Source organism: Myotis yumanensis, unplaced genomic scaffold, assembly GCF_028538775.1.
Source record: "Myotis yumanensis isolate MYYU_CA2020_CCGP unplaced genomic scaffold, mMyoYum1.0.hap1 SCAF_5, whole genome shotgun sequence".
Classification (NCBI taxonomy): Eukaryota; Metazoa; Chordata; class Mammalia; order Chiroptera; family Vespertilionidae; genus Myotis; species Myotis yumanensis.
Window position 1 is genome coordinate 74,905,615 of NW_027223756.1, and position 25,839 is coordinate 74,931,453.

The window sequence follows — 25,839 nt, forward strand, 5'->3', positions numbered from 1 at the left end:
TTCTTGAGGCTAAATTACATCTTCACTTATGGTTCTCTTACATTGCAAGTGCTTGCATTGAGTCAGAAACGGGTGTGAGTGGAGGGTGGGGTGGGACCCAACAACTTGCCCGTCGGTGACGTTGCCGTGCGCAGGGAGTTTCTGAGAACCTCGGCCCCTCTGTCCCGCCCGTCCATCCGCCCAGCTGCATGTGGGACACAGCACAGTCGCGTGTCTGTGCTCACGTCTCTTGCCTGTCATACTTTACATAAAGCAGAGCCACATACTTGTTGCCTCTGCCTCCAGAGAGAGGCAGCTCTGATGGTGCGCTTGGAGTCTGCGCTTCTCGGCGACATCACTTAAAAACAGCCAACCAATCTATCCATCATTTGCTCAGTAGAAGTTTAATGGAGAAATAATCTGTTTAAAACAATCCGTCAAAAAGAACAGCTCTTTTACAAACAAGTGATGGCAGTGACAAGTCAAAACCCCAGGCTTGATGTCCTGTTCCATCAACCCACCCCTAGAAGAGGGAGGAGGTGGGCGAGAAGGAAAGACGGGACCATTTACATGTCAGCTGGAGGAATTACAAAAATACACTCTGATGTAGCGACTGGGTTGTCATGAAACATGCTGTGGGTGGGGCTGAGGAGAGGGGAGGGAAGACAGCCAGGCAGGGAGGCGCTGCGCCCCTGGGGGGGGGGGCGGGCAGGGGGGCGCGTGGAGACCTGGAGGCAAAGCCGGCTCAGTGCCTCGGGAAGGGAGGAATCCGGATGCCCAGCCGGCAGGTCTGGGCCTGGCGACATGCTGTTTTGGGGATCACCCGGACACCTGGGGAGACAGAAATGATTATAATGACAAACCAGACAGTTCTACTGACCCTTCAATCCTATACACCCTAGTGACTGAGCGATGGAAAGGAACAGAGAAAAGCTACCAACCAACCAAACAGTCCCTGGAACAGCAACTCCCTTACACCTGCTTTCCCTCCCTGGCTCTAATATATATGATATGTACAGACCTATTATATAGCAGACCATCACACTATAGTCTATTGGCATGACTAGAAGCATAAAGGGGAGGCCTGTGGGCTGCTATTTGAAAGGCACAGGGTAGGTGCCCGGCCTGGAGACCGTTCTCTTATCCCTGGTATGTGGAGTCCATGTGGAGTCATTTATTTCTTGAATTACACCCTCACGTGTGGTTGTCTTACATTGCAAGTGCTCTTTCAGCCTGATTTCACTAATTCCTCATCACGCATGAATGTGCTCACTTTCCACTGCCTATGAGGGTCAAGGCTCCGACGGTATAGGGTCAGGGAAGGGACGGAAGATCCCCAGACCAGGTATGGCCTCCTCGTCATTCTGCCTAGGTCCTGCATGCAACGTCCCTCCTTCCTAACACATCGCTACACTTTCTGATCAGGGTTCCTTAGCCCATTCCAGTGTGAGACAGCCCCGCTTCCTCCAACCTTATCAGAACAGATTGGCACTGGATGTCACAGAAGCATAGCTTAGCACTGGCAACTGGAATGACCCAAGCTGGAGAAATGTTGAGTGAGGGAAGGGCTGGTTGGGGTGTAAGAGAATAAAGGCAAGCTCATAAACACACATCCATCTTGGAACTCAGCAACCATGAATGTGTGGAAAAGAAATAGAGAGGTGGCTCTGGAAGGAGAGAGCGAGCAATCGACAAAGCCCAAATGAGCTGGTGGATGTTTCTAGCGTTTCCATCAGGAAGTTTCCATCGTGAGCAGAGCAGCAGACAGAAGCTAGTCACCAGTTTTGTCTCAGTGCCGCTCAGTTGGAAGCTTAATAGAAAATGAGAAAAACCAATTGCCTGAATAGGAGCTCAAATAGTGTGTGTGGTTTTTTTTAAAAAAATACATTGATTCCTGCAAATGTGGCTGATTTTAAACTGTCTTTCGGTAAAGAAAATGATTGTACTTCAGAATCAGACATGAGCTTCAGTTCCCCAAGAGCCACTTTATAGAAGAATGTCTAAGATTTGAGAGAATTCAACCCGCGCTACTTCTGAAAGATGTATTGTTAAGCACTGTGCAGATATGGCTTAGGAAGAAATAGAATGCTTGTTAAGGACCCGAGAGTATGGCTTCAAAAACAGTGCAGGTTCATTCAGGGCCTTCGCAGATTAGTCATTCTGCTAAAATAAACACAGTGGCCTCTCACAACCGAATGCACATGCCCATGTTTGGCTAGGGACCTCTTGTAGACAAGCTGGCCTACCTACAAAGAGCCATGTGGGCTGCCTCCCTGCTGAGGTGTGAGTGCCAGAGATGAACATGTATTAATATGCTTTGAAGAAGGATGATGAACAATCTGGCTGCCTTTGCAGTATGGGACACAAACTAAAACAGCACATGCAGGCTTTTTTTTTTTTTTTTTTTGCCTCGGAGGGAAAAGCCCCACTAGGGTAATGTTTGGGGAATGTTTTTGACCAACTGATTAGTTCTTTCTGTTAGGGCAAGTTTCTAGACTATTTAAGAAGAGGTGTGAGGCTCTGCAGATCATCTTTTTAAAAATAAATATATGTTTTTATTGATTTTAGAGAGGAAAGGAGAGCGAGAGAGAGATAGAAGCATCAGTGATGAGAAAGAATCACTAATTGGCTGCCTCCTGCACGCCCCGCACTGGGGATTGAGCCACAACCAGGGCATATGGCCTGACCAGGAATCAAACTGTGACATCCTGGTTCATAGGTCAATGCTCAACCACTGAGCCACGCCAGCTGGCCTCTGCAGATAATATTATGCCCATATGTGAATTAAGGCACATAGGCTTGATGGGTTTTCTTAGATTTTCAGAAAATTCCATTGTGCTAGCTCTCTGTGCCATTCAACATTATAGATAGTAGAAGGGATGAGGAAAGTTGAATTGGTAATGAGGCAAGAGATCAGGGTCCTTGATGTTTATTATCTGATATGTATTATAGGTACATGTAATGTTTATTATCTGATATGTATTATAGGTACATGTAGAAGCATGGTCAGGGGGGTAAGAACAGACCAGAAGGGAGGAAGGAATAAGGGCAAGCACATAAACCAAAACAAACCAAAAATGGCCCTGGGAAGAAGCAAAAAGTGAGGAAAGATGATCCCTTAGTCCCGACTCTAAAAGTGACTGGGTCAGTTTGGCCAGCTTCTCAAAGCTCAGTGACGATGCCATCAACCACAAGGAGTCAGTCCATCTGGCCAGTCCATCAGGTGGTAGGATGGACACACGGCAAGTGGAAGAAAGAAGAGCAGAAAGTGTAGCTCCTGGCCCTAACAACAAATCCTACACTGGGAGACTGGGAAAGTTTCATGGTTTCCATGGAATCCAGTCGTCTAGAGATATAGAGGGAGACATGGGGGATAGCTAAGCTGTTTTTGAAGGTGAACTAGCAATATCACAGCCACAGAAATAAGACTCTTTGCTAATGGCTAAGGGTAGGTCTAGCTACTGGTTCTTAGAGATAAAGTCTCTGAGAAAAGGTGAGCTGAATGGTTGCCATGGCAACCAAATAGGAGAATTGGTCCCCTTATCTGTCCCCATAGTAACTAAGCTCCTGGAGAGTTATAGAGGAATTAGTTATCTTAACCTACTACTATTATCCCCATGGTAACTAGTCTCTCAATGGCAGTGGTTAGCCTTAAGAAGCAATCCTAAAAAAAAAAAATCTTTGCTCCTGAAAAAAAGGGTGGGCAGGAAGCAGGGGGGTGAACACCTTGGGGTGTGGGGGTGTGTGCTTGGGGGCTAATGCGCTAAGACGGGTATATGAGGTTTCTTCTTGCCCCCAGCTCATTCCTGCCCAACTCACTCATGGGTTGAAGTGGACGGTGCAGCTGGGAGGGGCTCCCCTTCCGGCTACACATTACCATTCCGGTTCAGGGTGCGCCGGCGCTGGCTGGACTGCAGGCTCAGGACCAGGTACTGCCTCATGAACTCACTGAACCGCTTCTGGTTGGCCAACTTCCGGGCCGACTTCCGGGCCCCGGTGAAGCCCCCAAACCTCTTCTGCAGCTGCTTCTGCTCCTCTCCAGCCTCATCCATGCCAGGCTCTGTCTCTTTCTGTGTTTCGACAAGGCTCCTGATGCGGGGCATTCGCTTCAGATGTATCTCGGAGGCTCCTGGCTGGTAAAGAGCAGCTGCCAGGTGCTCTGGGTCAGCAGGGCTGAGCTGCCAGGGGCCCCTGGCAATGATCTTGGTGCATGGGGTCCAGAGAGGGCTGGGCAAGACCTTCCCTTCACACTCGAGGATGCACACCTGCAAAGACAGAGGTGGGAGGAAGGGAGAAGGACAGAGGGACAGCTATTAATCCAAGGCAATGAGGGGATAAAGTCCCTCCATCGTCTATACCTGTACCAATGCTAGTACTTCTAAAGCATTTCTTTCTTAAGTACTGTGCAGCTGTTCTACATGTGATTATTTAGGTTCTTCAAATTTCAAAGTTGGAAAGAGACAGAAAACTCCCTGGCCCACCTCCATCATTTCGCAGATGGAGAAACTTGGGGCTCAGAGATGTGACGTTAACTTATCCCAGGTGACGCAGCAAGTTAACACAGAGCACATGCACTCAACTGCACCCTGTTATAGACTTAGTTGGGTGTTTGGAGTCAAACACAGCTCATGAGGGCCACCCATAAAGAAGACTTCTCATTTGTTCTTTTATCAGACTTGGAGGTCAGACTGGCTTAAGAAATTGAGGATGCCAAAGCATGTAGTTAAATCTGCATGGTTATTTTAAGGTCACCAGGGAAATGATCAATCCTGGTATTAATTTTTCACGCGCCCCCCTCCCCCAGCCCCCACACACTATTCATCACTATCTGTGCTTCATTTATAGAAATTGAAGGTCAAGGCTCTTCGGGATGTAGGCAGGTTGGGCAATCCAGTTCCAGGTAGGGCCGTGGTCGGCAAACCGCGGCTCGCGAGCCACATGCGGCTCTTTGGCCCCTTGATTGTGGCTCTTCCACATAATACCACGTGCGGGCGCGCACGTACAGTGTGATTGAAGTCGGTATTTTGTGGAAGAGCCACTCTCAAGGGGCCAAAGAGCCGCATGTGGCTCGCGAGCCGGGGTTTGCCGAGCCACAGTTTGCCGACCACTGATAGGGAAGGGGGAATCATCAGATACAGCCCAGTAGACCCGCCAGGCTCCTGGAAACTTCGGCTGTGGCTCTGCCTCTCCAGGCATCTCCCACTTCTCACTGGAAGCAGCAGCCTAACCGTGATGTTTTCCTGACTGGTCCTGGCCTTTGCCCTAGTCCCCCACACTTCTGTCTCTGACTGGATCTCTTAGAAGCCTCTGTCTCCAACTTTTCTTCTAATTTGCTGTTTTGACATCCTCCCAAATTGTCCTCTCTGTGTTTCTGGCCTTAGCCAGATGAAAATCCCACTTGACCCTGACCTTGCCATCATGGTCAGCAGGAAGCTGCAGTCTTTCATCAAACCTTGGAGCTCTTGCCTGGCTTGCAGGGCACGAAGAGCTACTGCTCTGGGCAGGGGCGGGACATCAGAATACTGATGGGGAAGAGGGACCCTCAGATACAATCCGGCAGGCCTGTGTGTGTCCTATAGTCCTGACCTGGGGAGCAAAAACACTCACTCAGCTGTTCAGAGGGTCACAGATGCCTCTGTGGGTGAGATTTACAAGCCGATGTCTAACCAAGGAATGAGATGTGCAGGCAGCTTAGATGCCACACCCCTCAGGCTAAATCCTAAAAGCCTCTTCAATCCTACTTCTCCTGCAAGGTTTTGCCGCTTCTGACCCTCACCTCCTTTGGTCACTGCTCGTCTATCAGTCTGTTGGTGTTTCTCTGAATGGCACCTTATTCCCTAGTTCTGTGGTTGGCAAACTGAGGCTCTTGAGCCACATGCGGCTCTTTGGCCCCTTGAGTGTGGCTCTTCCACAAAATACCCCAAAATACCATGTGCGGGTGCACACGTACAGTGCAATTGAAACTTCGTGGCCCGTGTGCTGAAGTCGGTATTTTGTGGAAGAGCCACACTCAAGGGGCCAAAGAGCCGCATGTGGCTCTCGAGCTGCAGTTTGCTGAGCCGCAGTTTGCCGACCACTGCCCTAGTTGACTCAGGGCATATCTTCAGTGTCTCCCTTCTCACAAACTTCATTGCCCCTCCAACCAGTATATAAGTTTGCCCTCCTTCCCGTGCCTTCTTCCTAAGGACCTCTTAGGGTGCAGTGGCTTCCTCATTGAGCTCTCCATCTAGGATCTTTCAGGCTCTGATCCATTTTCTATCCTTGGCAGAATAGTCTTCCTGAAGAATAGATCAAATCACATCATTACTTGCCCATAACTGTCCAATATTTTGTCTTTGTCCATAAACATAACTTCAAACTCCCGAGCTGAGCATTCAAGCTCCTTCACCATCTAGTCCTAGCCCATCTCCCAGCCTTAGTTTTGATTCCTCCTCGCCTCTTCTGCCCCATTCAGGCATAGGGGGCTTTCCCCAGTGCCTCGAACATACTCAAGCCTCCACCAACCTGTTCTCAATCTGTTCCCTTTGATGGGATGATCTCCTTCCACCCCTCTTTGGGGTCAGCCAGGCGCGTGTCCTCTATGACACCTTCTTCTGGCTCCCTGGCCAGAATGGTCATCTCCTACCTCTGTGCTCCCACAGAACTTTGTATGGCTCTTGTGGAAATTTGAATGTTTAATATTATTGTAACACCTTACAAGGCAGAATATGGCAGGTTAGGGACCATCTCTCACTCATGTTTACGTCCTTTACAGGAATCTTCTCTCCCCACCCCCCTCCCCCCCCAGCAAATAGCAGGGCTTCATTAGCAGTGGTTCTCAACCTTCTTAATGCCTCAACCCTTTAATACAGTTCCTCATGTTGTGGTGACCCCCAACCATAAAATTATTTTCGTTGCTACTTCATAACTCTAATTTTGCTACTGTTATGAATTGTAATGTAAATATCTGATATGCAGGATGTATTTAGGCGACCCCTGTGAAAGGGTCGTTTGACCCCCAAAGGGGTCGTGACCCACAGGTTGAGAACTGCTGCACTAGAGGTTTGTTGCCCTGAGCTGAATGAATCAAGAAGCCACTTCATGTTTAACTAAACGTGAAAAAAAAACAAAACACAAACAAAAACCTATTTTTTTTTTTTTTTAAGAAAAGACAAGAGTCACTGGAAGGCCAGGAGTTGCAGCTGATCGAAGCCAGAACTCAAATGCCCCCCGCATTTCCTGCACGCTTCTGACACAGTATTTGTCGCTGTCACAACTCTTTGTTTCCCTGATTACTTGTCTGTCCCATTAGATCAGGTTCCTAACCTTTTTTGGGTCATGGATGCTTTTGAGATTCTGATGAAAGCCATGGACCCACCCTTTCATCATATAAAATGCACACTCATGCCCGGCCGGCATGGCTTAGTGGTTGAGTGTCGACTTATGAACCAGGAGGTCACGGTTTGATTCCCGGTCAGGGCACATGCCCGGGTTGCAGGCTCGATCCCCAGTGGGGAGGGGTGTGTGTGTGTGTGTGTGTGTGTGCAGGAAGCAGCCAATTAATGATTCTCTCTCATCATTAATGTTTCTATCTCTCCCTCTCCATTTCTCTCTGAAATCAATAAAAACATATTAAAAAGTGCACACTCATGTCAAATTTGCATGCAGTTATAGAAGGTTCATAGATCTTCTAAAGCCGATCCATGGACCGTCATCCATCGACTCCAGACTAGGGACTTCTTCACCGGGCTGTCAGCTGTGCTGTAGGGAGAGTCTGTATGCATTTGGGTATCTAACACCTGGGATACAAAGTGGAGTCCCGCGTGAGCATGAAAAGTGGAGAGAATCAACAGGAGAAAGGAAGGAGTGTGCAGCCGAAGTCACCTAGTGGACACACAGGGAAGCGGCCCCAAACTCAGCACAGCATTGCTTAGAATGCTGTCTCAGGAGGAACCTCCGGCTGTCCCTGGTCCAATGGATCCCAGCCCTGGGTGTACATCTAAATCATCGACAGAACTTAAAAAAGCACACGGAATTTCAAGAGCCAGTTAAATCCCCGAAGAATAGAACCAGGGCTTGAGTTTATTTTTACGAAGCTCAGGTAATTCTGACATTTGCCCAGGTTTGGAAACCCCCGATGTAGTCCATGTTCACATGTTACAGTAAGATTCAGTAACATGTCCAAAAAGGACACCGTGAGAAAACAGTATCACCAGAACAAGATCACAAATGTCTGGACTCCCACCTCAGGACATCTTGGAAGAAAACCGGGTAGAATCTAATTTGTAACACGTCCTTTCAGACCATAATGCTCTTGGGTTATTACTCTACAGCAGTGGGTCTCCACTGGAGGAGATTTTGCCTCCCTTCCCCCGCCCCAGGAACATTTGGCAATGTCTGGAGATATTTTGGGGTGTCACACGGTGGATGGATAGGGGGGACACTATTGCTATCTGCGGGTAGAGTCCAGGGGTGCTGCTAAACTCCCTACAATGCACAGGGCAGCTCCTCCCCCCCAACAAATAATCACCCAGCCTAAACTGTCCTCAGTGGCGAGTCTGAGAAACCAGACTCTGCAGAGTCAAGAGGAAAGCAGGAAAACGTGGGGGGCAGCACGTGGAAAGCCAAGAGGAGTGTAGAATTTTGGACACCTGGTCCAATCCTCCTAGAACAGTAGCCCCAAGTGCCTGTTGAACTGTTCCATACCTTCAGGTTACAGGAACAGGTGGACGTTGTTAAATCTAAAGGCTATGAGCTCTTCTGCAAGTCCCTGGGGTCTCTAGGCCCAGATGGTAACGAGATTGTGTGTCAATCAGAGAAAATGAAATTCTGTGATCGAACCAGATGCATAGCCCCGTGCGAAGACGCGTCATACTGTTAGACGAATTAGGTGCTCGCGAAGTCATCTGAACTCGTGATTTCGGAGAAGGTTTTGGGCAAATGTGAGGAATCCAAATTCACAACAGCATTTGTAGCACCAGATGGGCATCGGCGCTTAATGCCGAACCGTCTGGTCTGAGGGAGCCACCAGCCTCTTTCCAGAGATGTGTTAATAGCCTATTAAGGGAGCTGGACGCGTTGTCCCAGCCCACGCGGAGGGCATGGCTATATTAAGCCCGAGTGCGGGTGAGCATCTGGAGAGTCTCAGATTGATGCCAAATGGGTCTGCAAAGCTGGGCTTGTGGGGAAACTGAGCACAGGGCGTTTGGATGTGGGATCACGGACTAGGGAACAGGCACCGGGGCCCATTAGAAGGAAAAGCAGCAGCCCCTTCAGGGTGTCAGATTCTCGCCATTGAAGAATCAAACCACTTCTGACCAAGGGACATCCGGGGGCTGTTTGCTTTAGGACAGTGGTTCTCAACCTTGGCTGCACATTAGAATCACCTGGGAATCTTTTTAAAATCCTGATTTCTGGGCCTCATCCTTAGGAAATTCTGTTTCTTTGTTACTAATGCTGTGGCCCCACCCCATAACAAAGAAACAGAATTTCCAGAGGAGGAGGCCCAGAAATCAGGATTTTGAAAAGATTCCCAGGTGATTCTAATGTGCAGCCAAGGTTGAGAACCACTGCTTTAGGACCTCACACCTGATGGTGAGAGACAGACACAAGGAGCTGTCAGAGCACCGAGGAGGGAGGGGCTGGCTCTACTGAGAGCAGGTGGAGAAGCAGCAAAGCGTTCTCAGGAGAGATGAAACTTAACCAGGGTTTGGAAGTACAAGAGGAGGGAGAGGCACGTGCAAGTTGGGAGGGCAAGTTCTTGGAGTTCTGGGATAGCCTCGAAAGGAGGCGGGATTTCCGGGAAGTGTGGAATATGATTGGAGCCCAGCAGAGACCAGGTGTGGGGTGTACCTTTGGGAGTTCCCTGGGGCCTGGGGAGAGCTGGAGGCCTGGATTGGGGTGGGGGGATGGCATCTCAGAGGGAGCGAGTACATGGAGGCGAGAAGCAGGGAATCTCGCAGTCACTATGCTTAGGGAGTGAGGAGAGGAACAGGAGCCCAGCTGGAGGCGGAGAAACAAGAGTCCCAAGCAGGGAAGAGCGCCAGGTAAGCTCATCAAGGGGGGAGCCTGTCCATCGGCCTGGGGCTCGGTGCTTAGGAGCTGCTGCTGACCCCGAGAGCAGCTGAGTGTGACACAGCGGCAAAGCGGGGAGGGGGACAAAGTCGCAATCTTTTAGAACAATGACAGCAAAGGAAAGAGCAGGTGGGAGAGGTTAAAAGGAACGTTCAGTAGGGAAATCAGTGGTACCATGGAAGGCAGAAGGTGGAAGTGAAGGAGCACAGATGGGAGGCAGGTGGGGAGAATGAAGGCTGATCCTGAGGTGGTAAGGAGACTGGAGAGAATGTGTACTTGCTGGCCACTGTCTTCTCGTACAGGTCAACCCAAGGTCATGGTGTCCAAGGGGGTGGGAAGGCACACCAGTGTTTCACAATCAGGTGTGACATTTTTTTACAAGGAGGTCATGTAATCTGTGAATGATTTTCCTTGTAAAAAAGACATTAGATAAAAAAAGCTGTGGTACATTTATACGATGGAATACTATGCAGCTGTAAAAAAGAAGGATCTCTTACCCTTTGAGACAGCATGGAGGGACCTGGAGAGTATTATGCTAAGTGAAATAAGCCAGTCAGAGAAAGTCAAGTATCACATGATCTCACTCATATGTGGGATCTGATGAACAAAATAAACCAATGAACAGAATAGATCCAGAGACATAGAAATGTGGAACAGACCGACGAATCTCAGAGGGAAGGCAGGGGTGGGTAGGTGGGGGGAGATTAACCGGGGAATTTATATGCATACTAGAGGCCTGGTGCATGACATTCATGCACTGGGGGTGGGGGTGGGGTGGGGATGGTCCCTCAGCTTGGCCTGTGCCCTCTCGCAGTCCAGGACCTCTGGGGGCGGGGGGGTGGGGGGGGGATGTCCAACTGCTGGCTTAGGCCCACTCCCGCCACTTCTGCTGCACTTACCAGCTGTGAGCCCAGCTTCTGGCTGAGCAGTGCTCCCCATGTGGGAGTGCACTGACCACCAGGGGGCAGCTCCTGCATTGAGCGTCTGCCCCCCTAGTGGTCAGTACACGTCATAGCGACCAGTCATTCCTCTGTTCGGTCAATTTGCATATTAGGGTTTTATTATATAGGATATGCATAACTCATGGACACAGATAACAGTGTGGTGAAGGCCTGGGAGGGGCGGGGGCAAGATGGAGGAGGTCAATGGGGAAAAAAGAGGACATCTGTAGTACTTTCAACAACAAAGGTAAATTTAAAAAATACATTAGAGCAGACTCAGGGTTATCCTTACAGTTAAGTTCCAAATACTTTCTTTTATTATAAAACACACATAACACCAACTTTACCATTTTAACCATTTTTAAGTGTACTCTCAGTGGTATTAAGTACACTCTCAATGTTGTGCCATTGTCACCACCATCCATCTCTAGAACTTTTCTATCTTCCCAACATGAAACTCCATGCCCATCAAACCCCTACTCCCCATTCCTCCAGGCCCCAGCAACCACCTTTCTACCTTTTGTTTCCAGGAATTCGACCACTGACAACTATAAGTAGAATCATTCAGTATTTGTCCTTTTGTCCTGTGAAAATCATTCACAAATTACACAATCTCCTTATAAAAAATGTCACACCTGCTTGTGAAACACTGATGTGCCTTCCCACCCCCTTGGACACCATGGCCTTGGGTGGACCTGTCCTTTTGTGTCTGGCTCTTTTCTTAGCATGCTCTGAAACTTAGCATAAGGTCTTCAAGTTTCATCCACGTTGTTACACGTGTCAGAATGTCTTTTTTAAGGCCGAGTAATATTCCATTGTCTGTGCATACACATTTTGTTGATCTGTTCATTGTTGATGGACACTCGGGTGGTTTCCACCTTTTGGAGATTGTGAATAATGCTGCTGTGGACATGGTTGTACACCTATCTTTTGAGTCCTAGTGCTTTTTTGAGTGGGAAATAAAGGGTTGCACTTAAAGCTAGTGATTCAGGAACTGTGCATAACATTCAGCCTGGTCTAGGCTGCAAGCAGAGAACCTTAGCAGTGTGGCAATTATGAGATTATTGCTTCATTAACTCCTTCACTGGTTTACACGCAAACTAGTTGTCTACTCTGTTTACTAAGACCAAGGGAAAGAGATTTTGGATGAACTTTTAAACCTCTGTGGGCTGCACAGAAAAGTCATGAGGGCCTTCTGTGCTCTAGACAAACTCAGCTTTTCTCAGTTCCTTAAATGCCATGCCCCTCCCTCATATAGGATTTGCAAATGCCCCCCTCCTCCACCCTCCCCACTTGCCCCCATGCCTCCCTTTACTATTTGGGGCCCACTCCCTGCCTCTTCACTCCCACTCATCTTTTAAAAAAAATATTTTTATTGATTTCAGAGAGGAAGGGAGAGGGAGAGAAACATCAATGATGAGAGAGAATCATTGATCATGCCTCCTGCACGCCCTACACTGGGGATCGAGCCCACAACCAAGGCATGTGTCCTGACTGGGAATCAAACCGTGACCTTTTGGTGCATAGGTCGATGCTCAACCACTGAACCATGCTGGCTGGGCTCTCTCCCACCCATCATTAGGTCTCCTTAGAGATTCAGTTCCTCCACAAGCCACTCTAGACTAGGTTGGGGTCCACAGCTCTGTGTTTCCCCAGCACCAGTAATTACTCTCTCTCGGAGGAACTGTGGATTCTTCTCCCACTGATTGCAAGGCCCATCCATCTGCTCACCTTTGGATCCCTTGTTCTAGTCAGAAAAGCCATGATGGATGAATGAGAGGGACGGATACACTTTGAAAGGGTTATCGGGGAATACTTTTCGCGATGCAGTAGTTATTACTGCTCAGAAAACAGGCTTGAAAACCACAGGGTGGGAAGAGCTTGGCATTTAGGCCTGTTGGGCTGTGTCTGCTCACCGCTGGTGCCTTGGCCCAGCTTGAATACGTGGTTTCTATGTTTGCACACTCGCCTTAAGGGACATAGTTACTTTTGGTTGTTTTAAAGGTTGAGGAGTTTGAAACATGGCATCTTTTGAAAGGAGTTTATTTAACTACAAAGAAAAAAAGATAATGGAATTACATTGGATTTAATAGGAGAGAAATAACGATTTAGATAAAAACAAAAGCAGAGGAGCCTTGGTCCATATGGCTCAGTAGTTAGAGTGTCGGCCATCACACTGAAGGGCTATGGGTTCTATTCCTAGTCAAGGCCACATACCTGGGTTGCATGTTCCTCCCCAGCACTGGTTGGGGTTCGTGCGAGGGGCAATCAATCAATGTGTCTCTCTCACATCAATGTTTCTCTCTCTCTCCCCCCCCAACCACCCTCCACTCTCTCTAAAAATCAATGGGAAAAATATCCTCGGGTGAGGACCAACAACAATAAAAAAGGCAATGGAGAAAGCAGCTTATTTAATAAAAAAGAAATTTAATGTCAGATTTGCACTTCAAATGCAAAATTTAAAATAGAGCATTTTAGGTGATTATTTGTAGAATTATCTGTTATATTAACAATGGAGGTCAGCAAGCATGTTTAACTCGGGGCAGGGGTGGGGGGAATGCTTAAACAAGTTCTACTGTATTCACAGAGAGAAATAACTTAATGTTTAGTAACTCGGGGAAATTATCCTGGCATAATATGGCAAGAGAAAACACTAGGATTCTTTCTCTGACTGGTGGGATTAAATGTGATTTCAATTCTGTTTTTTAAAACTTCTCTAATTTGCCCATCTCTCTAACATGAGCATGCACTATTTTAATGACGGAACAAAATGGCAGTGTGGGCAGGCCTTTATTTGAATGTGGTGAAGTGAACATAAATATGTTACAGATTTATGCATTTGGTTTGCCCTGGGAAGATGCTCACATCTGTTTCTGTTCCCCTACAACAGTGATGGCGAACCTTTTGAGCTCGGCGTGTCAGCATTTTGAAAAACCCTAACTTAACTCTGGTGCCGTGTCACATATAGAAATTTTTTCATATTTGCAACCATAGTAAAACAAAGACTTATATTTTTGATATTTATTTTATATATTTAAATGCCATTTAACAGAGAAAAATCAACCAAAAAAATGAGTTCGCGTGTCACCTCTGACACGCGTGTCATAGGTTCGCCATCACTGCCCTATAACCATGTAGCACGGGCAAGTCACGTGACCCCGGGGCGAGGCCTCAGTTTCTCCTTCAGGGTCAGCTCTGGAGGAGCTGGGGAGGAGGAGACAGCCTACCTCGAGGTCGAAGCTGTCCAGAGCTGGGCGGAGCTTCTCTCTGCAGGTCAGACAGTCCTGCTGACAGCTGCTGGACACTCTGGAGAAGAGGCTGAGCAGCAGGAGGTCACAAAGCAGGGTTTTCATGGTGCAGGAGCGGGAGGCAAGATGCTGAAACACAGGGGAGGGTGGGCGGCAATTAGAACAGCCTCCGGTGGAGACCCTCCCACAGGGGATGCAGGAAAGACACTCTTCAGAAGGGACAGTGCCGGCTGAGGTCCACCTCCCAGGAGGCGGGGGGTCGTCACGGGCACAGGGGTCTGCTCCTGTCGGCCAGGCCAGATGCTCATGCAGGGGCCAGTGCCAGGGTTCCCGGGAGAGGACCCCTGTGAGTCCTGCCACCCAGCTGGCCTCAACACGCACGGGCACTTTCAGGGAGCTGAAGGCCTCACTTCGCAACTGAGTGCGTGACCTTGAGACAACCTCTCCCAGCCTCGGTGTTCATAGCTTTACAAGGGGAAGATAGTCACGTGCCACATAATGACGTTCGGGTCAACAACGGACCGCATATATGACGGTGGTCTATAGGATGATAATGGAGCTGAAAAATTCCTATCACCTAGCGACGTGGTAGCCATGGTAATGTCACAGTACACCCTATGTTACTCCTGCTGGCATAAACAAACCTGAGCTGCCAGTCGTATAAAAGAGCAGCAGGTACAATTATGTACGGTACATAATACTGATAATGATAATAAACGGCTATGTTACAGATTCATGTATTTACTGTATAATACTTTCCATCGTTATTGTGGAGTGTGCTCTTTCTACTTATAAAAAAAAGTTTGCTGTAGAACCGTATGCCGTGCTACCCCAGGAGCAGCCTCACACATTTTGTTTTCACCGCATCTCCTGGTTGCATCATTTTCTCTTAAGTTTGATTTAATCTCATGTTTTGTACAGGAATATACTGTACAGGCTTATAGTCTAGGAGCAATAGGCTGTACCGTAGAGCCTGGGTGTGTAGTGGGCTATATACCACCTAGGTTTGTGTAAGTGCACTGTGTGGTGTTCACACAACCATGAAATCGCTGAGTGATGCGTTTCTCACACCGCATTCCTGTCGTTCAGTGGTGCATGATGGTAGCCGTACCTGCCTTGTCACAGGGCCGAAGCGGAGGTAAGATGAGAAACTGTCAGGGACGTTTGTGAAGTGTTGTGCAAGAGTGTCATGTGTAAAATATGAGATTCACGAGTGACTCATGTACTTCATCTCATGCCCCCCAGCCTTCCTCGCCTCGGCCAGGAACGCCCCACATCCCAGAATTCGCTCTCTCAGGGGACTGCAGGTTCCCTGTCGGTTCCTCCTGCTAGCCGTGAGCTAACTCCCTGAGCACAGGGCCAACATGTTCGTTCACCTTGCTATTCCATGCAAAGCACAGGGCCAGGCACGTGGCATTCTTTATTTATTTATTTATTTATTTATTTATTTAAAAAGAACAAATAGCCTGTCTGGTGTGGCTCAGTGGTGGAGCGTCGACCAAGGAACCAAGAGGTCACTGGTTCGATTCCCTTAGGGCACAAACCTGGATTGTGGGCTCTATCCCCAGTGGGGGCAGGCAGGAGGCAGCCTATCGATGATGTTTCTCTCTCATTGATGTTTCTATCTCTCTATTCCTCTCCCTGCCTCTCTCTCTCTCTAAAACTCAATAAAAACCATATCAATTAAAAATTAACAAATAAATTATTATAAGATAACAGCTTCAATCATTATCAGATCAGAAGTTTATATTCTTTATGTAGGATTGCCTGAAAGATGTTCCGTTTTCCCTTTTCCTCTTTGGATTGATCCTGTGATGAAGCCTCCTGAATCAGAAAGCTATTTCCTTGAACTGAATCACACTGGGTCCCTATAGAACCATCTTCACTTGGAGGATTCAATGGAAAGGGGAACAAGCGGACTTTCTGGAAATGTTGCGAGTGTTCTTGATTGAGGTGTAGGCCACAGGGGTGTATACATTTGCCAAAACTCATTGAATTTAAATTTAATTCTGTGCACTTCACTGTGTATAAAGTCTACCTTAATAAAGAGTTCAGTACAGAAAAACAAAAATAATTGCCTTTATTGCTTTTTCATCAGACGACACTGAGAAAATGTACAAATGCAGTCAGTCTGAAGACCAGCAGGACCAGCATCACCTAGGATCTTGCTAGAAACACAAAATTTCAGGCCCCACCCCAGAACCACTGAATCTGGACCTGTGTTCTCAGGTGACTCATACACACACTAGTGTAGGGTATGGATGTGAAATGGAGCAAGTCGACAGGAGGGGGGATCCTGGAGTTGAAGCCACATTGGGGGACCACCCCAGCTCTTCTTGTGTATCACCCCTGCATCTCATACCAAGAGGATGTCAACTGAAAGATGCTCAATCAATGGCTAAGACAAAGAGTTGACATCTGAGAGGGGTTTTGAATGATGAGTAGGTTTGCCAAAGAAGAGGGCATCTGAGAGGCACAGGAAACAGTCTTTTCACAGGCACGGAGGAGCCGTGCACACAGCCTGTGAGGGGACGGTGAGCAGGCTGTGCATGGGGCCACCTGCCCACCTGGGGAAGCACCTGCTGAGAGACAAGCTCCGTCTGATAGAGCAGGGTCTTCTTTGTTAGCCTAAAGGGGTTGAGCTTTACCCTGCAGAGGGTGGGGGGATGCCCTGGATTAGTGAACAAGGAGCACCCTCATCTGTACCAATGAATATATGTCCAATGTAGTTTTCCTTCTCTATCCCGAGGGTGTGTACCTTAGTTGGGATTCGTTGCCTTGGTTATTGTGATAGCCTCCTAATTTGTCTGCCTAATGACCTGACCTCCCACCGAACCATCTTCAAATCCAACGACTTTGCACTTAAGATAATTCTCTAACTCCCGCTGGGACTTAGCACCACTCCTGTTACTCACCCTGCGTCTCCTCTATCGTCTGGTGAGTCACCTGTAATTCCCGACTCTATCGGGTACTTAATGGCTTTGTGTCTTGGCACTTTCTCTTCCTTCTACCCAGAAGTCATGTCTCCAACTCATACTTCATACTCAGCTTTAGAGTCATCCCCTCTGGGAAGCCACCTCCACCCCCTGGTCTCAGCTACGTGCATCTCTACTGCTGCGGCATCGAGATGCAGCACATCACAGTGGGAAGCGAGGGAACCTCAGGGGTCCTACATCGCAGAGCGGTTGTGACAGGTGTGTTCCCATCAGCTCATGACTGCAGACCGTAACAATGGAACAACATAACATCTATCTCACATGACAACTAACGGGTTAATGTTTGTAAGCAGTTAACATAGCACCTGGCACATACACGCTATATAAAAGTCTAGAAGACAAAGGGCTCAGCACACAGCCTTCCCTCGATAACGCTCTCCTCATCTCTCACAGGGCACTTACCACATTCTCCTGTGAGCTTGGGCATCTGTGTGTATTTCTCCCCCTGACCCGTGACTTCCTGAAGGGCAAGGGTCCTATTCCAGGGTTCTCTGTTTCCAGCACTCAGGGTCAGGGACTGAGGAGGTGCTCAAAAAAGTCTGACAAATGACAGTAGAGTGTTTCAGGAGCCCTCTTCCTTCTCCTTAGCAAAGGTAGAATTGGAGGTGCCTAGAAGTCTGCCTCATTGGGAGCCCAGGGTGCTGACGGCCCAGGGGCCACTTCTGCAGCTGTGTCACCGACAGTGTCTATTAGCTACTTGTTCAGATTGAGGAGTGGGAGCCAGTTTCGCTCCAGGGCGGTGCAGCATGCCACCCTGAGCTGGAAGCCCTTGCACGTTTTGCTAGTGGACTGGTTACACATGGCCACGAGGCAGGGCTGGGATAGTGCTATATGCGAAGTTTGTATGGGTCACGTAGGTGTTGGTAGACAAGCTATGAAAGCCCATCACCACTTACAGGTTCTTTTGAAGAGTTTTCAAAACTCAATAGTCTCTTGAGTTCTACATAGCCACCGCCGAAGCCAATATATTAAAGTAAGGACTGTGTGCATAGGTCTTTGTTTAATTCGAGAATTGCCTTTACGTTTCTTATTCTACTAAATTTCCGTCTTTCTAATCTGGAGATATTTTTGTGGAATCTGTCCAGAATGGCATAGCTGTGCTCTCTGCGGCCACATGATGGCAGCACCTGCATGCCACCGAAGAAAGGGAGGCTGGGAGAAAAGGGACTGACTGCTTCCTTTCGTTCTTAACACAAAATTGCAATACACGGCTACATAGGCTGAGCTGATGAGTTGTGACAGATGTTAATAAAATGCTCCCCAGCTGAGGTTTTTCACAAACAGCACGAACTGCGACAACTTGCCCATCCAGGAAACGTCTGATGGCTTGACTGATATGTGTTATCTCAAATTCTGGGTAAATGGGTTTTAGGGTGAGGGGCAGAAAGAAGGTGAGCTCCTGGGACATGTAGCGTGTGTTCCGCTTGGTAGCTTTCCTGCATGTACAAGGTGGGCCTTCTGTTGTTTGGCACTTGAGTCACCTTATGAAACCTACTCGGCCTTAGCCTGGCCCTCCCTGCGCGTCCAACCTCCCTAATCCCCCTCTGTGTCCCACCTCTCACTTAAAAAATATTTTTTTTATTGATTTCAGAGAGGAAGGGAGAGGGAGAGAAAGAGAGATAGAAATATCAGTTGATGAGAGAGAATCATTGATCAGCTGCCTCCTGCATGCCCCACACTGGGGGACTAAGCCCACAACCCAGGCAAGTGACTCCACCTATTATTAAAAAATCATCCATACTCAGTGCTGTTCATTCTCTTCTAAAATAAAAACAAATCCTTAAGATGAGAATGACCACAATCCTATCTCCCAGGTGGTTTGTGATATTTAAATGAGATTGATACACGCGAAAACTCAAAAGGTATGTAATTATCCTTAGAGAAAGGGCAATGTTTTGTACTTTTTGGTACTTCTCACAACACCTAGTATAAGTGTGTTCTAGGTTAAGTTAGATTTTGAACTTTATTGAAAAGTCATAGAAGCTTTTCATTCTTAAGAAGGCTTGTGCTTTTTTTTTTGTAGCTCTGTAAATAAGTTAATGACAATTGAATGAAGGCGTGTAATTAGTTAATTCATGAGTGGTATTTATGTTTAATCTTTACACTTTGTAACTGTGACTTTGGGCAAGTTTTTTCTCCACTGAGAGCTTCGGTCTTCTGCAAAAGAGGGGTGACGACAGGTTTTTATATTTGTTCTTGTTTTATTGGACAATAGTAACCATCAGTAAAAAATGTTCCCTAAATATGTTAGAATTTTACTTGGCTAGTATTTCACTCGCTAAACCAAGCCCAGCCTACACTTCCACGTGGTGATACTATTATAGCTAGAGATCTGGACATCTCATATTGAATAAAGAAATGTTTAATCACCGTTCAGCTCGGTAATGACACCTCATGAATTTAATTGTGCTTCACTGTTTATGAAGATAAAATACCCCTGTGTTTTAGACTTAATCTATTTGCATGTAATCTTGCTTCCAAGGACAATATAATTAGTTGCTTATCTGTTTGGAGAATTATGTATGAAGCTTTAGCCGAAGATAAAAGTGAATTAAGTCTTGTGTTATGACCTATAAGCAAGGCTGTAATTTGGGTGCTTTTAGAGGAAAAGAGAAGAGGGGCCGTTTTCCTGCTGGAAGCATATACATCCCCATCCTACTCATCAGCCTCAAGGGTAGGTAGCTTTTCTGCAGGTTACAGAAGATTTTAATATTCATATGCAGCCCTATGAGCTAGGGTGAACATTAACTCCCTTTTTGAGATGAACATATGTTGATAGAGGTTAAGCAACTTGCCTAAGAGCATCTAGCTTATATAATAGCAGATCCAGGACTTAAACTCATGTGTTTTGACACCAAATGGTGTGCTCTGGGAAGTCACAGCATCCACATACTGGTTCTGCTTTGGAAAGGTTAGCAAGTTCTGGTGGAATCTTATTGGGTGGTCTCTATATATTTAACTAGAGGCCCAGTGCACAAAATTTGTGTGTGTGTGTGTGGTGGAGGGTTCCCTCAGCCCAGCCTGCACCTTCTCCAATCCAGGACCCCTTGGGGGATGTCTGACTGCCAGTTTAGGTCCGATCCCGGCAGTCAGACATCCCTCTCACAATCCTGGACCGCTGGCTCCTAATTGCTCACCTGCCTGCCTGCCTGCCTGCCTGGTCACCCCTTACTGCCTCTGTGTGCCAGCCTAATCGCCCCCAACTGCCCCCTCTGATGTCTTGGTCACCCCTAACTGCCCCCCCTGCCAGCCTGGTTGCCCCATGCAGCCTGTTTGTTCAGTTGTTTGGTTGTCCCTCACTAACCCCCCTGCTGGCCTGGTCGTAGGCAGCCATCTAGTGAGGGCATGAGGGTCAATTTGCATATTACCTATTTATACTATAGGATAGTAATCACATTATAATTATCTTCAGAATACTGGGTGCCAGACGCTGTGCTAGTAGCTTATAAGCACCGGTGCCATGGGGTAAGGGCCATTGTCCCCTTTGTACCATTGAGAAGACTGAGGCTTGAGGAAGAGGAATAAGACCACCGGGCTCCCAAGTGCATGCTCTCACCAGACCTCTCATGATCTCTTTGGCCATCTCTCTGCCTTCGTGGAGCTGAATTCATGCTGAGCACCTCCCTTTGCCCTGAACTCTGGGCTCCCCCTCTTTGTTGTTGCTTCTGCCCAGTTCACAGAGGAATTGTTCACTGCCCACCAGCACAGGGTTTGTCTCCCACACGCCCCATTTCTATGACCCATTGCAGACGGGACGCCCACACGCCGCTTGTTCACCAGCTATTGCCGAGGGAGGCCCTTTTGTTTCTTTTCCTCCTCTGACTAATACTCTTACGTTCAAAATGGTCCCTTTTCTGCTCTAAAATTCCCACGTGGGAAGAGGGGATGGGCAGAGAGGAGATGGAGGGCAAAGCAAGTCCCCCACCCTACGCAGACCAAGTGCGCCCTGTGCTGGTGAGCCAGGAACGGGCGGGAGCCCTGTGTGTGGAAACCAGAGTCCTGGGTTCAAGCTCTGACTCTGTCAATAACAGTGGGATCTTGAGCAAGACCCTTTCCCTGGGCCTCAGTTTCCCCTTCTCTAAAAGAGACAGTTGGATTAGATGGTTAATGTTTTTGATTTCTAAGTGGGCAGATATTTGTGCTCTCCCGCTGAGGGGGAGCAAGAAGGAAGGATATAGAGGGAAGACATTAAGGGCTTCATGAGGAAGCAGCTTCCAGGCAGCCCAGCCTGGGGCTCAGGGAGGGTCTGGAGGGACAGGCACCGCCTCCATCAGGGCTGCTACAACACTGAGCAGCTATCACTCTTAACGTTGATCTTCCTGAGTTTGGCCCACAGTTCCACACACACTGTCAAAATAATTAAAATAAAAATGTAAAAGTATATTTACTTTTTTTTAAAAAAAGTATATTTTTATTAATTTCAGAGAGAGGAAGGGAGAGAGAGAGAGAGATAGAAACATCAATGATGAGAGAGAATCATTGATTGGCTGCCTCCTGCATGTCCCCCACCAGGGATCGAGCCCACAACCCGGGCATGTGCCCTTGCCCGGAATCAAACCTGGGACCCTTCAGTCCGAAGGCCAATGCTCTATCCACCGAGCCACACCAGCGAGGGCAAAGTATATTTACTTTTATACTGAAATCACTCAATGTTATTTTCAAGTAGATTAGAAAACAGAGGTAAGCAAAAGAGCAACGGCTCTAGATCAATAATCTTCAAGCTTCTTTAACTTTATGCCACCAGCAATCAGGTTTTGAGCATGCTTTCCCAATTTATTTATTCATATGCATTATAAGTGCAAATGATGAGAGATAACACCATAAAAAAAGAAAGCCTTTGTGTCCTGAAGCCCAGCAGAGTGCCGGGCACTGCTCACATCTGGCGACATTGGCTGTGGGGTCTGGGAAAGCTGGCGGGTCTGTTTTGCGGGCACTGGGAGGCTCCCGCCGGGAACACCACACACATTTCTTGGCTGGATGAGTGCGGAGTGGGGGTGGGGGAGGGAGCACAGGGCCCTATGCGAAGAGGGGAGGGTGGCTCTGAGCTCTGGTGGGGCGGCAGAGCCCTGGCTGGGTGGTGACTCAGTGACATTGTCACCGAGACCCGGGACTCCTGGGAGGCCATCTCTCCCCTTCACCTGCCAAGCCAGGCCCTCCGAGCGGGCGAGATACTGTGTTTCTGCAACGCTGTGGCCGCTGCAGCCGCTGCCAGTGTTGGAAAAAGCCCAGGATCATGGAAAGCCAAGACCGATTGTGATCGTGACCTATCTAGGGAGATGCCCAGAACATCGGCCTGGCCCCCAAGTTGGTGTGCCCCCCGTCTCACAGCTAGCTTGTGGTTAGCAGGAACCCTTCATGTCAGATCGTGGGGGCACCTATAGGCATTTAAATAAAAGTGTTTAGGAAACCCAGTTTGCTGAATGAGTTAGTTCCCAGTAATTCAAGCCAGTGCGGCTGTTGTCATGAAGATTCAGGAGAGGGGCCCTCCCCTCCCTAGGATATCTGATGAGCAGCCCCGCCCAGGCCCAGAGCTGGTCGGTTTCAAAGGTTCCTTCTCCGGCTTTGGGAGCTGTTGGGCTTTAGTGACGTTCACTGAACCGCACTGATAGAAGTGTGGAGCTCTCACCCTAAGGCTCACATCCCTGTGGTGTGTGTGTGTGTGTGTGTGTGTGTGTCTTAGCACAAAATACGCGTGTTTATTTATTTATTTATAAAATATACTTCTATTAATTTCAGAAAGGAAGGGAGAGAGAAACATCAATGATGAGAGAGAATCATTGATCGGCTGCCTCCTACACAGTCCACCCTGGGGATCGAGCCTGCAACCCGGGCATGTGCCCTGACTGGGAATTGAACAGTGACCTCCTCGTTCCTAGGTCGACGCTCCACCACTGAGCCACGCCGGCCGGGCACAATAAGTGTGTTTAGGTCACTGCCTGGTGCATAGTAGGTTTCAATAAATGTCGTTCCTTTGCCCTTCCTTTGTGCCTTTGTCCTGGCTGCCGCCTTTCTCTCCAAATCCCTAGACAGACCCATTCACATCCTTCGCTGCCTCGCTCGCATCCCTGCAGTCGCTGGGGCAAACACTCCTTCCCGGGAATCCCTCCAACACTTCTGTCTGGACCTCGCTATTTAGGACTTAATTACAGCTGGCCTGGCATTGTCTGCTAACTGTTTCCCTGTGTTGGTGTTGCCCCACCCCGTCGCCATTGGTCTGTAAGCACCCGTGGCCCGAAGCGAAGCGGGAGATGCGCTGGACCTAGGAGGGCCGAGCTCAGCCCTCTGTCTGCCGCGTCCTGCACAAATGGCTTAACCTCTCAGCTTCAGTTCTCCCCTGCACCACGGAGATAATGACAGCACCTCCCAGGGCTGTGGCCGGGGATAATGGGTGTGAACGTGTTGATGGAAATCACTGTACAAATGTACACGGCTGTTATCATCACCTCTGCTGAATCCGGCCGAGGCCCCGCGCACCTCCCCTGCCTGGTGGAGTGGAGAAGATAAATATCTGATTGATTGAATACAGAATAGCTTCGTGACAGCTCCTGTTACAGGCTCCAGCGAGCACGGGTTTGAGCCTCATCTTGCAATTACTCCCTTCATTGACAATGCAAAATCTCCTCCCTGGGGACCGGAGTACCCTCAGCCTCCAGCTGATAAAGCCCGGGCTGCTGCCCCTCACACAGAGCTGCACCCCCAAAACGACCCCAGGCTGCACCCCAGCGCCCTCGACGGGCAGCACGCGGGACACTGGAAGCTGCTTTTACTCAGGTGGAGGTTGGGGACGGGCATTCCCGGGGACCCTACCCTGCAGAAGACCCGGCAAGCACACAGGATCACCGGTCCCTTTTCTGTGAAAGGTATCGCAGCATCCGTGGAAGCGCACACACAGCATGTCTCCGGCCACCCTTTCCACACGCGGGGAAGGAGTGTGCGCGCAGCGGCCCCCAGGCGGGGAAAGAGCCGCGGGCTCGTGGGGAGGTTTTGATAAGGAGCCAGGCGCCTCCTTTCCCCCTCCATGCGGAGAACTCTGGTGTCGGCTCGATGGAGAATGCCACGCACAGCTCGTCTTTTGTTAGTCTCGCGAACAACGTTATGGGTTATAATTGGGGCAATTATGGGCTGCTCGAGGAAGCGAAACACAGATGTTTAAGCCCAGGATCGGGGTATGCAAGTCCACAGCAGCTTGCTTTAAATAGCCCATTTCCCGAAGCATCCTGCCTGACTTGAAATCCCCCCAGAACTTGCCCATGTTCAGAAGGAGAGGGGGGAGGAGAGGATGGGTGATGGAGGGAGGGGAGAGACACGCACAAAGAGAGAAGGAGAAAGCAAAGGAGGCAGAGAGTGAGCGAGAGAGTTTGGGTGACTTCTGCACATCCTCTCCCACAGGACCCACCCAGCAGAGACCTGTGGTGGGAGGTGGGCAGGAGGAGAAAGAGGCAAAGAAAGAGAAGAGACCCCAGAAGGACTCAGGGTCCGGGAGACCAAGGTCATCCCCGCAGAAATCGACGTGGAATTCACACAGAGCGAGCGCGACCAGCCGTGTACTACGGGTCCCGCACAAAGCTCCGACTTCCCACGTCATTACTCACAATTCCTATTCCGTGCGTATGGGAGAAGGGTTCCCTCAGGGCTGAAAACCCAAATCCAAACCCACCAGCCTGAACACACTATGAGGGAAGGGAAGAAAGGAAGTCAGCTGCACAGAGAAATCACTCGGGGGGGCTTCCCAGGGCTGCCCTGAAAGCCAGCCCTCCCACCCGCCGCAAGCCTGCCCCTCCTGCAACCTCACTTCCACAGTCCCCTTTCCTCAACAGACAGGAACGACCAAGTAGGGGCCACGTCTGCTAAATCAAAACTTTTCCTCATCTCTAAGTTCGGCTCTTTCTTCAGCATCTGTGTTTAGGATAAAAACCTCAAGGCTTCCCCGCCACCCTCCATCCGAAAATAAAGCGAATGAAGAAATCATCTCGCAGGGGGACAGCAGCATCCACCCTGGACAAAGGAGGGGGGCTGAGGGAGAGTCCCTGCTGCCCGGCTTTCCCCCAAGGCTCCCAGCGCCGTGGCTTGTGGCTCGGGCTGGGGTGCGCATGCATTGCCTACCTGAGAGCTGTCAGTCGCCCGGCTCCCTCGGATGTGAGGCTCGGTTCCGCCGTCTCAACCACACCAGCATATATATCCTCCTCTCCTCCCCACCCCCCCATGCACAGCCCTCCCCTTCCCTGCCCACCTCGATGACACATACACACGCTGACCCCCTGAAGCAAGTGAACAGCAGAACCTACACTCCCTCCTGGCTGGTCCCCGCCCCGCGGGTTCTGTGCGCAGACCTGTGACATCCCAACCTCCCCATCAGCCCGTTCATCCTCCAGCCCGCTTCACCTGGACCGGGCTCAGCCAGGATCCCACAGCTGCCTCCCTGGCTTCCAGAGGCGCTGTGAGGACTGACAGTCTTTTCTGGTGAGCGAGTCAGAAAGAAAGGCTCCTGGTGACAGTGACGAGGCAGACCCCCGTCCTCCAGTCTCCTTGAGCAACCTTTTTGCCTGAGGAGTAAAGAATAAGCGGGCAGAAGGAGGGGAAGCTGCCACTGGCTCGGAGAAGCCCAGGGCTGAGCTGAGCCCC

General features: G+C 49.1%; 1 protein-coding gene across 3 annotated transcripts; it reads right to left on the reverse strand.

Moving 5' to 3' along the window:
• Positions 1–376: 376 nt before the first annotated feature.
• PNOC (prepronociceptin) lies at positions 377–25,660 on the reverse strand. 3 transcript variants are annotated; one of them, XM_070413846.1, is made up of 4 exons: positions 25,600–25,660; positions 14,201–14,350; positions 3,857–4,244; positions 377–810 (listed from the first exon to the last, which is right to left on the reverse strand). In XM_070413846.1, exons 2-4 carry the CDS (start codon positions 14,324–14,326, stop codon positions 725–727), a joined length of 600 nt encoding a protein of 199 aa, XP_070269947.1. In that variant the 5' UTR covers positions 14,327–14,350; positions 25,600–25,660; the 3' UTR covers positions 377–724. The 3 variants fall into 3 exon arrangements, with proteins under 3 accessions (XP_070269947.1, XP_070269946.1, XP_070269948.1); XM_070413845.1 differs by lacking the exon at positions 25,600–25,660 and adding an exon at positions 25,321–25,408; XM_070413847.1 differs by lacking the exon at positions 25,600–25,660 and adding an exon at positions 25,321–25,408 and having other exon boundaries at positions 721–810; positions 3,799–4,244.
• Between the last annotated feature and the right edge of the window lie 179 nt (positions 25,661–25,839).

Bases quoted from the DNA above. Each gene is read 5' to 3' on its own strand.
- PNOC (XM_070413846.1), bottom strand. From the start codon at position 14,326: ATGAAAACCCTGCTTTGTGACCTCCTGCTGCTCAGCCTCTTCTCCAGA. The intron at 4,245-14,200 runs GTAGGCTGTCTC...CTGTCTTTGCAG, and splicing joins TGGACAGCTTCGACCTCGAG to GTGTGCATCCTCGAGTGTGA. The intron at 811-3,856 runs GTAATGTGTAGC...CTGTCTCCCCAG, and splicing joins GCGCACCCTGAACCGGAATG to GTGTCCGGGTGATCCCCAAA.